At 41.1% G+C, this 14,903-nt stretch overlaps 1 protein-coding gene across 2 annotated transcripts in view; it reads right to left on the bottom strand.

The window, feature by feature from the left end:
• Positions 1–14,903, bottom strand: part of NSMAF (neutral sphingomyelinase activation associated factor) — a 63,627-nt gene that overhangs the window by 24,743 nt on the left and 23,981 nt on the right. For both annotated transcript variants that reach the window (XM_057735402.1, XM_057735403.1), the window contains 4 exons: positions 9,123–9,173; positions 6,671–6,742; positions 6,326–6,373; positions 6,170–6,222 (listed from right to left, as the gene is read on the bottom strand). In XM_057735402.1, coding sequence (XP_057591385.1) covers positions 6,170–6,222; positions 6,326–6,373; positions 6,671–6,742; positions 9,123–9,173 — 224 coding nt within the window. The remainder of the gene's footprint in view (positions 1–6,169; positions 6,223–6,325; positions 6,374–6,670; positions 6,743–9,122; positions 9,174–14,903) is intronic.

Raw genomic sequence — 14,903 nt, 5'->3', positions numbered from 1 at the left:
TCAGGAGAGAGGAGAGTCCACGGAAGAGGACCTGGATGTTGCACCTATCAGGGGGAGACTTTCAGATAACTGTAATAAATGCACTAAAAGACCTAGAAGAGAAGATGCACGACACTTGTGAAAGGAAGGGGAATTGCATCAGAGAAACAGAAACTATGAGAAAGAACTGAATGGAAATGCTAGAAATGAAAATCAGGACAAGAGAAATGAAGGGTGACTTAAATAAGCTTGACAGACCAGGCACCACAGAGGAAAAGTCCAGTATACCTGAAATCAGGCCAATGAAAAACATCCTAACTGAAACAAGACAAAAGGAGAAAAAAAAAATAATAAAAACCCCCACAGAACAGAGTGTCTGAGATCTAAGGGAAATTAAAAAACATACTAACATGGGACTTCCGGATTTCCCTGGTGGTCCAGTGGCTAAGACTGCGTGCTCTCAATGAAGGGGGCCTGGGTTCCACTCCTGGTCAGGGACCTAGATCCCACATGGTGCAACTAAAGATTCTGTGTGCTGCAACTAAGACCTGGCACAGCCAAATAAATAAATATTAAAAAAAACAAACAAACCCCAAAACAAACATACTAACATGAGTGTAACTCAAGTCACAGGGGAAGAGACAGGAGATGGGGCAGAAGAAACACTGAGGGGAGAGTGGTGAGAAGCGTCTCATCTAAGACATCAGTTCACAGACTCCGTAACCTAGAAACCCTGACACCCCCAGTAGGATGGGCACAGAGAGACTACACCTTATTTACAGTAACAGCAAGACAAAGGACATGACTTTTTACAGGAAACAATGGACACCAACGTACAAGCAACGAAAATCCTTCAAGTAGTGAAAGAAAACCCTGTCAACCTAGAACTCTGACTCCAACAAAAACATGCTTCAAAGATGAGGGTGAGATGAAGGTGTTTTCAGACAAAGCTGGGAGACTCCATCCTGACCAGATCTGCACCGCAAGAAATGCTACAGGAAGTTCCCTGGGCTGAAGAGAAAGGACGCCAGATGCAACAACGGGTCTGCAGCAAGGAAAGATGAGCACCAGGAAACGTGAATATTAAAATATCCGAGTAAACAGAAAAGAACTGCTTCTCAGTATTTCAATCTATGTACCTACAAGTGCATGTATCTCAATGCTTGGGATTGGAAGTTTGGGAATGACATGTACACACTGTTATATTTAAAATAGATAACCAAAAGGGCCTATTGTATAAAAATTTTAAAAAATTAAAAAAAAAATTCTTTAAAAAGCTAAAATAAGAACACCATATTATGTATTTTATGGTACATGTAGAAATTTCATACAAGAGCACAGATCACAAAGGGTGGCAGAGGTTATGTGGGAACACTGCTGTAACGTTCCTGAACGGCTGTGGGGGGGGGGGGGGGGGGTAACACACTTACCTGAATACGCACTAGGTGCAAGGTGCACAGTGTGAGCTCCAGAGTGACCATTAAGAATGACACCAAGTGCTACAGCTAAAAGCAGAATACTTAAAAGTATCAGATTTACCCAAAAGAAGGCAAGAAAGGAAGATCAGAGGAAACAAAGAACAAATGAAACACTAGGAAACAACTAAGACAGTGGGTTTAAAACCAACTATATCCAGAATCACATAATTATGAATGAATTAAACAATTCAATTAACAAGCAGAGACTGTCAGACTGTATAAAAAGACTCAACTATATAAAGTGTGTGTTTTGCGGAAACAGAATAAGACACAGGTTAAAAGTAAAAAGGGTAGAAAAAGATACAGCATGCAAACACCACATGAACGAAAACTGGTGTCTTATAAATGTATGTAAACCTAATAACAGAACCTGACAATATACAAGGCATAAATTGACAGAAATACAGGGGAAAATAAACAATTCTACAACCATCATTGGTAATTTTAACCCCCTTCTCTCAGTAATTGACAGAGCAAGTCCACAAAAAGTCAATAAAGTACAGATGATCTAAACACCATCAACAGACTGGCCTAAATGACGTCTACAGAGCACCACACTCCACACCCCAGAGCACACATGCCTCTCACGGGCCTGTGAAACCTTTGCCAAGACAGACCGTGTGCAGAGCCTTACAACAAACCTCAACAAATATCAAAAGACTGAACCATATATTCTCTGAACCAAGACAGTACTAAAATAGAAATCAAGGACAATAAAACAATAAAGTCCCCATAAATAGAAGATAAACAACATATTTCTAAATAACCCAAAGAATAAATAACCCAAGGAAAAAACCCAGTGGGTCAAAGAAGAAATGACAAAGGAAATTATGAAATATTTCACATGAATGACAAAACATACCAAAATCTGCAGGATGTAGCTGAGCAGTGCTTAGAGGTAAATTTTTGTTTTAGTCCTATGTATGTTATAAAAGAAGGTCTAAAATCAGTGATCTAAACTTTGCAGGAAGCTGGAAAAAGAACAAGTTAAATCCAATCTAAGCCGAAGGAAGGAAATCCTAAGAGTGGAAATCAATTTTATACAAAATGGAAAAACAGAGAAAAATCAGTAAAGTCAAAAGTTGGATCTTTAAGAAGGTAAATAAAATTGGTACACCTCTGGCGATACTGATGAGGAGAAAACACAAAGCATCAGTGTAAGGAATGAAAGAGGGGCCGTAACTGCAGACCCTACTGACGTTAAGAGGACACTGACAACTCGATGCCAACACCTGACAGCTTACATGACCTGGACGAAGCTTTTGAAAAATGCAACTTGCCGAAACAGGTGCAAGAAGAAACAGACAATCTAAATAGTCCCCTGTTGAGTAAATAATCTGAATAAGTAAGAACACTTCAGGCCTCCATGGCTTCACCAATAAATTCTACTAAAAATTTAAGAAAGACACATAGTCCTACACAAACTCTTTCGGGAAACAGAGGATAAAGGGACATTTCTAAACTCAGGTTATCAGCATAACCCTGATACCAAAACCTCACAAATACACTCAGGTTTACAGAGCAACAGCCATAAAGAGAGATGCAAAAATCCTTTACAAAATACTAGCAAAGCAAACCCATCAATATGTAAAAAGAATGAAACACCGTAAGCAAGTTGGATTTATCCCATGAATACAAGGTTGTTTTAACACTGAAAAAAAAAAATCAACATAATTCACAATATTAACAGAATTAAAGAAAAAATTATCACCTCAATAAATGCACAAAAAGTACTTAACAAAATTCTAAACCTACTTTTGAAAATACTCCGGGCAAAGCAGGAATAAAAAGAAACTTTCTCATTCTGGTAAAGGGCACCTATGAAAACCTACGGCTGGCATCATCATTTCATGGTGAAACTCTTTTCCTATAAGATCAAGAACAAGGCAAGGACGTCTGTTCCCACTGCATCTATTAATCAAACTGTGCAATGAGGCAAGAAGCAGAAATAAAAGCCATAAGAATTTCTGTGAAACTGTCATTATTCACAGAGTAAATGATTATGGATATAGAAAACTCTATAAGAAAACCTGCTAGGACTAACGAGTAAATTTGGAAAAGTCACAGGATACAAGGTCATTGTTAAAAAACAAGCAAAAAACTATTTCTGTGTACCAGTAAAAATAGTTGGAAAATAAAATTTCAACAGCATCAAAAAAAAATATGCAGACTATAGAAAAATGGTACAAATCAACCCGTTTGTAAGGCAGAAATACAGACACAGATGTAGAGAACAAACATATGGACACCAAGTGGGGAAAGCAGGGAGGGTTGGGGAGTGATGAATTGGGAGATGGGGATACGAAATTGTACACTCTAAATATATGCAGTTTATTATCTGTTAAAAAAAAAATCAAAAACCTAGGATTACACCCAACAAAAGACAGTGGCAGCCACACACTAAACTTGTAACAATGGGGGAACTGGATGAGGGGAAAAGAACTCTTTTTACTGTCTTTACATCTTTTCTTTAAATCTAAAATTAGTCCAAAGTATTTTAAAGAGGCCTTTTTGGGGTTCAAATGCAGAAACCTGAATATGGAGCTATAAACTACCCGGCACACAGAATACTGCTACTTGAGTATTATAATAGTACAGAGCAATGTCAGAGAACTTCCTGGTGAGAGATACATGTTGAAGTAGTTACAGGTGAAGTGTCAGGAAGTCTTGCAGTGTCCTTTCAAATGGTTCAGGAAAAAGTTATACTCGTATATTTCATATATATCATACAAACACACATATGCATACCAGCTATACATGTATGCACATATATATAACATACAGACAGACATGTTTATACATGTGCACACACAGCAAGCAAGGGCATGAGTACGCAAGAACCAAAGCAAATTTAGCAAAATGTTGACAAATTAACACCTGGTGACTCACAGAGTATCTGTGTTCACTATATTAACCTTTCAACTTGTGAGGATTTGGCATTTTTCAGAATGAACAGTAAGGAAAAAAAATAGTTTCAATAAAAAAGTATTTCCTTGGAAGCATGACGAAAGCTTATTTTAGCAAAAGTTTACCTTCTTTTTTTTAGCAGAATGACACAATCCTGCAGTATCTCACTTCATGCTGCAAAAATTTCTCCCCCAAATTCTTCAGCCTAACAGTTTGGAGACTGGATAGATTAAAACTTTCAGAGTGAACCATTTTAAAAATTAATGTCACGCTGAAGCCCAGGATTAAAGTCTAAATTGCTACTTAGAAAAATTATCCATTCTAAGTACATCAAAAGAAGCTAATTCTTCTTCTTATTTCTCTCCCTAAAATGGGACCTACTCTTTCCCCTCAGCAATCCATTTAACTAATACATCCTACAAGTTCAAAAGTGAAAATTAATGCTATGCAGATGAAGCAGAAAAAGAAGCAAACAAACATAACCACAGAAAACACATTATTGGCCAGATGGCTTTACTGGCAAATTCTCTAACATTTTAAAATATAGTGTAAGGGTCACAAATCTCACAAAGGTAGCAATAAAACAGAACATTACAAACTAATCTCATTTATACACATAAGCTTCTAGCAAAAGCCAACACATAGTAAACCACAAGTGAATCTATTCAACCAATATGTTCTACTTTGTCCTAAGCTGGAAGGATTCCAAATGCAAACATCTAAAATAAAAATGATATCTAGTGACTAGAGTGCAATAATCCACACATCAGGTTTTGTACATATTACAGAATCTGTATACAAGGTGAATGGAACTGACCACAATGTGTGGCAGCGCCGCTGAAAACAAAATGAATACACAAAAACACACTGCATGCTATCCACCACCAACACAGAGAAAATGAAGTATTTTAGGATATCATTTACACCACCATCAAAAATACAAAGCACTTGGAATAAACCCAGCACAAGACAAGAAAGACCTTTATAAAGAAAATCATAAAGAAACATTAAAGAAGACTTAAACAGAGAGATCACTGCAATCACAGTCAAAATCCAGCAGGCTTTTCCTCTACGGAACTTGCAGAAGCACATAAGACCAAGAACAGGGAAGACGTAAGTTAGAAAGGGAAATACCATGTGGGACCCTGCACTACCAGATACCAAGAGTTATCCTAAAGCTACAGTGATGAACATAGTGGTACTGCAGATGCAGATATAGACAAATAGCCCAAATCTACTTAATAGAAGGAAATCTACTTAAAATAAGAAGCAAATAAGAGAACAGGTTAATATAAAAGTATAGTTTACTTGCAGAAAATATATTACATACTTAGAAAAGTTAAGACTTTACCCCGAAGGCAATGGGAAGTCTGGAAGAGTTTCAAACAGACAAGTGATATAAATAAATTCTTTAGAAAGAATGTATTTTAAAAGTGCATTTGGAAGTGTAGGGAAAAGAGGATAGAGCAGGGAAGGCTGGAATCGGGGGATGAGTTAACTAAATGCTGTCACCATGATCTGAGCCGCAGGGGCTGGTGGCCTGAACTGAAGGAATAACGTGTGAAAAGACAGAAGCTCGCAGACTGGGAAGATCTTGGGGAGCGCCCATCACCAGGCCTTTCTGATGGACATATATCAGCTGGGAGAAGCGGCACTCAGGCTGGGGCCGTTCCCACAAATAAGCAGTTTGGGTTGAGGCGAGGCGGACGGTAACACCCACCATGGTTTTTGGACACATCGAATGAGGCACGAGGTGACGATGCCACTGCTTTCATAATCAGGAAACAAAATCAATGGAAACGTACCTGTTTTTGTCAAATGACGTCCTAGCCAAACGGGACTGCAAAATAGCTGTTATCTATTAAAAAAGAACCATTTTAAAAGTATGGATGTAAGTATTTATAAGTGACATATCAATATAAGTTCATTCGCAATAAAGATACAAATCTTTAGAAACTTACCATAGCAGTTTGGTCCCCCAGGTTGTCCAGACAGGATGCTCTGTGAAGCTACGATTATATAAATACACATGAATTCATTTTTTCTCTCGGATGATATGAAGCTATTTCCTTAGAAGCAATGAAACACAACCACCATTCTGTTACTTAGTAACAGGTAAGAGAGATCCTGATATATCTACGGCTTCTTCCTAACGTATAGTTTTCAAGTTCAACATATTCAAGGAAATCTGTTTCAGATTTACGAAAAAGGTTATGGTTTTGCTAAGAGATATGAGTATAAAATTCTTTAAAAAAATTTTTCTGCCTAAGTTTGCCAGTGAATGTCTGAGAAAAGCCCCAGCTTACCTGAAGCACTGTCTCCACGACATCTTCCACTTTCCCTGAGACATCCAACTCAAAGACATATTCCATCGTACCCTAAAGAAAGAGGGAAAAGCAACATGTTAGGACCTATCACTTTAAGAACACTTGCAACCCCCTGCTGACCTGTGCACATACCTGCCTGGCTTGTCCTCGCTCAGCCCACCTGGAATGAGGGCCCTAGGGGGAGCAGAGTCTAGCGGATTTACTGCTATATTTACTATTTCCTTCTTTCTGCTAACTTTGGGCTTAGTTTGCTCCTCTTTTTCTAGTTTCTTGAGGTGTATAGTTAGGTTTTTTAATGAGGTCTTTCTCTTTTTTTAAGGTAAGCGTTTAACTCTCTAAACTTCCCTCTTAGGACTGCTTTTGCTGCATCCTGTAAGTTTATGTATGTTGTTGTTGTTCTCATCATCTTGAGGTATTTTTTAATTTCCTTTTTTATTTCTTCTTTGACCCATTGGTTGTGCAAGAGTGTTGCTTCATTTCCACAGATGTGTGGATTTTCCCGCTGCTATGGATTTCTAGTTTCATTCCACGGAGGCTGTTAAAGATACCTGGAATGACTTCAGTCTTCTCAGTGTTGTTGGTTGTTTTGTGACCTGACACATGACCTGTCCTGGAGAAGGTCCCATGTGTGTGTGAGAAGAGAGTGTGCCCTGCTGCTGTTGGGCGGGATGCTCTGTGTCTGAGGACCATCTGGTGACAGTGCTGGTTGAGCCCTGTTTTCTGAGTGATCTTCTGTCTGGATGATCCTTCCACTATTGAAGGTGGGGCACAGAAGTCTGTCCTGTGCTGCCGTCAGCCTCTCTCTTCAGTCCTGTCAGTGCTGGCTTCATACCCTTGGGTGCTCTGAGGCTGGGTACACATGTGTTGTGACAGTTAATTTTCTGTGTCACAAGCTGCACTCTTCTGTTTCGCCCAAGGATGGGTCTGCTGTGCAAGGTCCCCTGGAGGAGCTGCACGATGCCCAGCTCTTTCCCGTTTTCAGGGGTCCCCAGCATTACAGGTCTTGTCAGAGCTGCAGGACAGGTGAGACAGAAGCCCGTCCCTCAGGCAGCTGCCCCCAAAAGCCAGAACATTGGACCTACGGTTCTGTCTTGTCTTTCCCTCCCCAGGGAGAAGACGGAAGCTGGGAGTTCCCTCCAATCGCATGTCACGGTGCCGGGGGAGGGGCTACGGTGAAAGGAGGCTACAATGTTCCCAGCTCCAGTGTGGCTCATTTCATGCTCAACCGGGGCGCAGGGCCCTCTGAGCTGGCTTCTGGATTTCTCACAAAGGGAAGTGCGTCAGTCTCTCCCTAAGAGGCACGAGGGTCTGGGGCTTCCTAGTCTATCACCTCTCATCACCGCCATCACGGACGTCACCATCCCCCCACTTGAAACCTGAGACTCCTTTAATTTCCTAATTCACATTGGAACAAAAGAGCTTTTCTTTGCTTCAGAAAACCTTCCTCATTTCTCTTCACGTATTTCTTCAGCAGCTTCGCACTTCGGGTGGGTGTCAGGAGCGCCTCTGCAGGGCGAGCACACCAGGCAGTGGTTCTCAACTTGGCGTGGAGGGGGAGGGTGTCAGGGTGTGGAGGTGCCACACCATGGGGGACAGTGCAGAGGGGGCCTTCACTGGGTGGGAACAGCCTGCGGTATCAGCAACAGCCCCTCACAAGGAAGAGCCATCCTTCCCAAAATGTCAACGGCACCGCCTGTGAGCAGCGAGATCCCAGCATCCGCCGATTCTCAGTGACCCGCGCACGCAGAGTCGGCTGCAGGTGGCCGGCGCGTCCCCCGGCTGCTGCTGAGAACCCACAGGCCGGGCTGTGACCACAACTGCCATCCAGCCTGCGGGACGTCTGCTCGGGGCGGGGGGTTTCCTCATTCAGAGGTGTAGCTATAGGAGCACTAGGCCCGTCTTTAGGTCCCATAAAAACTCTTCTGCTAGGAGTTACCCCTTTACTGCACACTAGGCTGCAGCCTAAAGCACTGAGTAAGGCACAGAATGGCTGAAGGTAACCTCTAGTTACAAATCCTGTGTTCACAGCCCCTCAGAGCTTCTACCCAATCAGGAGAATTTATAAATTATCACTGAGCTCTTAAATAAGGGTATTTTATAATCTATAAATATTTCCCATTTAAAAGAAGTTCTCAGTGACACCCAGTAAATAATCTTACAAAAGATGCACATTCTGCTTTCAACTTTTAACCTAATATATTTAAGCTTTATTTTTCCCCTAACAGATACACTTATTTTTAAGTTAAAAAGTTAATTGAAATCTCTTGGACTAAAGTCTGTGGCTCCCTTGGGTAATTCTGTTATAACTGCTAGTGACAAGCTTTTAAATACCCAGTATTTTACCGCATTAAAGAAATTAACAAAGGCACAGAATCTTACTGCTCAAAATCACCATATAAATTGCTAGGGATAAATGAAAAGCTTTACTCACCCTTTCTATTTTATATGGTGCAACAATGTTGTGTTCTTTAATAAAATATACCTGAGAAAGACAAATCAATACTTGTAAAATAAGCGCCGTCATAGTAATGGGTTATTATTAACTAGGATGTTATGAATCGGATTTAAATCATTGTTACATAATCTCTATTTCCAAAAGCACTTGCATTAATATTAGTATGGCTTTGAAGTTGTGATGTTAAAACAACGAACATTAAATTAAAAAAGAGATTCATCAAGGCAACAAGGTAGCAACCACTGCTGGGTAAACACAGCGTCTAAGATGTCTTGTGAATGTCATCACTGGTACCCAGTAACCAGACGGGCAAAGGAAGCTAATCTAAGTGCTGATTTTCTAAGAAATGAGTAAAATGAAGTCACTGTGGTATGAAATTCATTAACATAAACAAATCTCTCTTCTCTAGAGGAGAAGGGCACACTGTTTTCACATGCACAAGGCCACCTGTCCTCACGCGGGACACTAATAACCATGTCAAACACGCACCACCATCCACCAGGGCCATCAACCTCCTGGTACCCGCACCCTAATCCCGCCTTCCTGTCTGTTATGATGGAGGGTCTGCCTGGCCTCCCCAAACCAGTCACTCTACTGGTGCGAGAACATGGACCTGCCCACACCTGTCAGCTGTCCAAAAACCTAGTTCCTGTGATCACACACTGCGCTTTCTCCCATTTAAAACAAACCATAGATAAAAACGCTCCTGCAGTCTCACATCCTCCTTCTGCCATTTCTGTTCCTTTTTGTGGCAAAACTCTCTGCAAGAGCTGCTTGTACTTCCTCGGCCCAGGACAGGTTTTCCTCCAACCCGTGTTACTGTAGCCACTGCCGACAAGGTCAGAAAGGATGTACAAGATCATCGTGTCACCAAATCCAACCACCCATTCTTAGGACATCCTGATTCTGTTTCTCAGATGTGACAGAGTTGGTGGCTTTTCCTGGAGCAGGTTTCCAGCTGGCTTCCCACCACCTGCTCTGGCTTCTCCCAACCTCACCAGCTGCTTCCTCCATCTTCCCGGGGCCCCTGCTCTCCTCCCAACTTCGCATGTTCAAGGGCAGCAGGGCCTTGCAAACAAAGCCTGCTTCCCCCGGGCCACTCTATTACAACAAAAGGCACTGCTGCCACCTCGCTGGAGCTGTCCCTGGCTGTTTGCCTTCGGACCCCACGACTTACCCAGCAGCACCCCTGTTAGGTTTTCTTCAGGACACACCGGGACACCGACCCCCTCCCCCTCCCCCTGCTGCCAGCCTGGGCCACAAGCCTGCGTTCCCAACGCCCCCAGACACTCGCCCCGAGTCTCCACCCAGCCACTGGAGAGAGAGACACACACAGACAAATCAGACCGTGGCCCTTCTCAGCAAGGCAGCCCCGACCCTGTATCTAAAGTAGCACGTGCATTCCTTCCCATGTTCTGTCCTTGGTCCTTCTCTTCGTGGCATCTCTCACTACCTGACATCACAGAAGACATCTGCTTGCTTCTGTTCTCCCACTGAAAGGTAAAATCTGTGTGGAGAGGAGCTCTGGACATTTTGTTCTTCCCTCTGTTTCCAAAGCCTTGACTGTAACACTTACAGGATGCATGAGTACTATTATTTACACACACACACACACACACACAAAATCTCTCCTCTTTGTTCTACCAGCAAAAGAAAATTTGGAAGCAAAACTCTCCAAAGCCTAAAGAATCATTATAACATATTTCTGAAAGACTGCGACCTGCTAAGTAATTTTAAAAACACAAAAGGTGCGGGTTTTTTTTTGGTTGTGTGCTTAATCCAGGGAAGCTTAAAAGAATACTTGAAAGAGCAGCTTATGTCTAGTCACCCCTTGATGTAAAGCTGAGTTTGAGTTTGATACGAGACCTCTTATATAAATTATTGAAAGGAGGTGGAAGGATTTTGGGGCTTTATTTCTAAGTTTATTAAAATTATACTAAAATGTATATTTTTATAATGGAAACCACACTTCCAACTGAAAAAGTACATACTCCTTTCAAGATATGAACTTTCTAGAATAAAGCCACAGTGTAGAATGATACTATAGAAATAATGAGAACACAGGTATGGACCAGAATTATCAATAATGGTGTTCCTTCCCCAAATTAACAGATGGCTATAACTGCTTTAGTAAATACACGCCAGTCAAAACAATATGAAGTCAAAGATAGCCTTTGAAATGTTTTCTTCCCTAAAATTATTAGAATCATGGGGAAGGCAGACCTAGAAAATCACCTCATCTGATATCACCCAGCTTTCATAATAATTTTCAGTATACATTAAGAAGAGCCATGAAGAAGAGGTTAAGTAATCCAAAAACCACCGAGGCGCTCTGCTCCCGACCCTCCACCCCTTGATCCTCTCGATGCTCTGAGTCAAGTCCTAAGTGAAGAAATCTCTGTATCTCTGTTTCCCACAGCTTTTCCTACACTTACTTGGTCACAGAATGATACTTTTTTTTTCTTTAACAGAATGATAGAATCTTTATTTTTTAAGAATGTTTAAATACAAAGTTGGAAGGAAAATCCTAACAGTAAGGATAACAACCTATAATATGGTGAAATTTGTTGTTTTTATATTTTTAATAATCTTTGTATATGTGGTATTCCAACAGAAAAATTATTTCACCAACCCTGCAACAAATCTATGAAAAGTTTGTCAATGACGGGAACAATTATCCTTCACGTCATGGGAGGCCTGTAAGCCAGGTGTCAAACTAAGATTTATGGTTTTAGTGGTTGAAAGACATGTTTTCTTCCAATCCCGGAGGTATACCCTCTTCATATAAACTGGTATTATTTGAATGAATGCATGCTCTAATTCTCTCAAGTTGCATTGTATTTCTGAGCTAGTGTTTGAATTATGGATTACTTTTACTTAAAAATATTAACATACAAGGATAAAAGTAACTTTTATGTATGCCAGCCTTTGACAGAATGATACTTTTCTTTGAACACTTCAAACAGCTGGGGCTCTGCAGAGAGTGGGGGCAACGCTGACCTCCTCTGCCCTTTCATTTTCAAGGTGAAGGAGGTGAGATTCACAGCAAAAAGACAGCAGTAACCAGCTCTACTCTTTTCTTATTTATAATTTTTTAAAGATCTACAGATGAGTTAAGTACTGCTAACCCTTGAACAACATGGGCTTGAACTGCATGGGTCCACTTATATGTGGATTGTTTTCAATAAATATATTGGACCTAGAGGAAAACATAGGAAGAACACTCTTCGACGTAAATAACAGCAAGATCTTTTTTGATCCACCCTCTAGAATAATGGAAATAAAAACAAAAATAAATAAGTGGGACCTAATGAAACTTCAAAGCTTCTGCACAGCAAAGGAAACCATAAGCAAGACGAAAAGACAACCCTCAGAATGGGAAAAAATATTTGCAAACGAAACAACAAAGGATTAATCTCCAAAATATATAAACAGTTTATCCAGCTCAATATGAAAAAAACAAACAACCCAATCAAAAAATGGACAGAAGACCTGAATAGGCATTTCTCCAAAGAAGACATACGGATGGCCAAGGGGCACATGAAAAGCTGCTCAACATCACTCATTATTAGAGAAATGCAAATCAAAACGACAATGAGGTATCACCTCACACCAGTTAGAATGGGCATCATCAGAAAATCTACAAACAGTAAATGCTGGAGAGGGTGTGGAGAAAAAGGAACGCTCTTGCATTGCTGGTGGGAATGTAAATTGATACAGCCACTATGGAGAACAGTATGGAGGTTCCTTGCAAAACTACAAACAGAACTACCATATGACCCAGCAATCCCACTGCTGGGCATATACCCAGAGAACACAGTAATTCAAAAAGACACATGCACTCCAATGTTCACTGCAGCACTATTTACAATAGCCAGGACATGGAAGCAACCTAAACGCCCATCGACAGATGAATGGATAAAGAAGATGTGGTACATACATACAATGGAATATTACTCAGCTGTAAAAAGCAATGAAACTGGGACATTTGTAGAGACATGGACGGACCTAGAGACTGTCATACAGAGTGAAGTGCGTCAGAAAGAGAAAAACAGATATTGTACATTAACACATATACGTGGACCATAGAAAAATGGTACAAATGAACCGGTTTGCAAGGCAGAAATAGAGACACAGATGTAGAGAACAAACATATGGACACCAAGTGAGGAAAGCGGGGAGGGTTGCGGGGGGGGAACGAATTGGGAGACTGGGATACCAAATTGTACACTCTAAATATATGCAGTTTATTGTAAAAAATAAAAAAAATAAGAAGTTAAAAAAAAAGTTTGTGGGGATTTGGGACAATTTTAAAAATGAACTGCTTAGCCTAGAAGTATCAGAAAAATTAAGAAATATGTATGTCATAAGTGCATGAAATGTGTAGATAGTCTATCATATCGTTTACAACCATAAAATATACACAAACCTATAATAAAAAGTTAAAGTTTATCAAAACAGATGCACACACTTCCAGACCGTACACGGCACCAGTTGTAGTCGAGAGAAATGTAAACAACTATAAAGATGCAGTATGCGACCACAGCTGCAAACCTTCGCTGTGGCTCACACCGTACCACAGTCACAGCTTGGTAGCCGCCTCCTGTGCGACTGCAGTGAGGTCAAGCGTTAAGAGTGAACTCAAAAGGCTGCGGGGCACCATTCATCTCCGTGTGAGCAGCTGTCTCTACAGTAAACTGTGCACCGCAGTAAAACGCGATCCCTCCTGGTTCTTGTGCATTTTTCATCATGTTTAGTGTGAAATCTCACTAAATGTTGAATGACACCACGGGACCCATGCGAAGGGCCACTAGTGATGCTCCCAAGAAGCAGGGAAAAGTCCCGACGTTACAAGAAAAAGCTGGATTACTTGATAGGTGCCATTGATTGAGGTGAGGTCTGTGGTTGCCACCATTTCAAGATAAATCAATCCACTGTAAAAACCATTGCAAAACGGAAAAGGAAAGTCACGAAGCCATCACGTGGCTACCCAGCAGGTGGGAGAACCGGGCACTTTTTGTGGAATACCTTTTTCTCCTGTGTTGAAAATGCAGCTTTTATGTGGGTGCAGGATTGCAGTAAGAAAGCCACCCGTACAGACTAACATGAAGTCATCCCATGACAACTTAAAGCAAAAGGAAGGTGAAGGATCTAAAGCTGGAGAATTTAATGCCAGCAAAGGAGAGTTTGATCATTTTAGAAAGAGATTTGGCTTTAAAAATGTCAAGATAGGACTTCCCTGGTGGTCCAGTGGTTAAGACTCTCTGCTTCCACTGCAGGGGGTGCAGGTTCGATCCCTGGTTGGGGAAGTTCCACATGCTGCATAGTTCAGGAAAAAAAAAGAAAAAGTGCACACACACAAAAGAGTAAATTTTTTAAAATGTCAAGATAACAAGAGAAGCAGCTTCTGCCAACCAAGAAGCAGCAGATGAGCTCCCAGACGCCATTAAGAAAATCACGGAGGAGAAAGGACATCTTCCTGAACAGTTTTTAATGCAGATGAAAGTGCCCTCTTCTGGGAAAAAAAGTAAAATTCCACAAAGGACATTTATTAATAAGGAAGAGACACAAGGACCAGGATTTAAGGCAGATGGGATAGACTAACTCTGCTGTTTTGTTCACATGCAGTGGGGTCGATGACCAGGACTGTCCTGATCTAAAAAGCTTCTGACCCCCGGCCTTGAAGGAAGAGAGAATCCCAGCTGCCAGTCTGCTGATTGGACAAGATGGTCTTTTTCTGGATTGGTTCCACTGATG

This window comes from Hippopotamus amphibius, chromosome 5 (genome assembly GCF_030028045.1).
Source record: "Hippopotamus amphibius kiboko isolate mHipAmp2 chromosome 5, mHipAmp2.hap2, whole genome shotgun sequence".
NCBI lineage: Eukaryota > Metazoa > Chordata > Mammalia > Artiodactyla > Hippopotamidae > Hippopotamus > Hippopotamus amphibius.
This window is presented reverse-complemented; position numbering and strand designations above follow the sequence as displayed.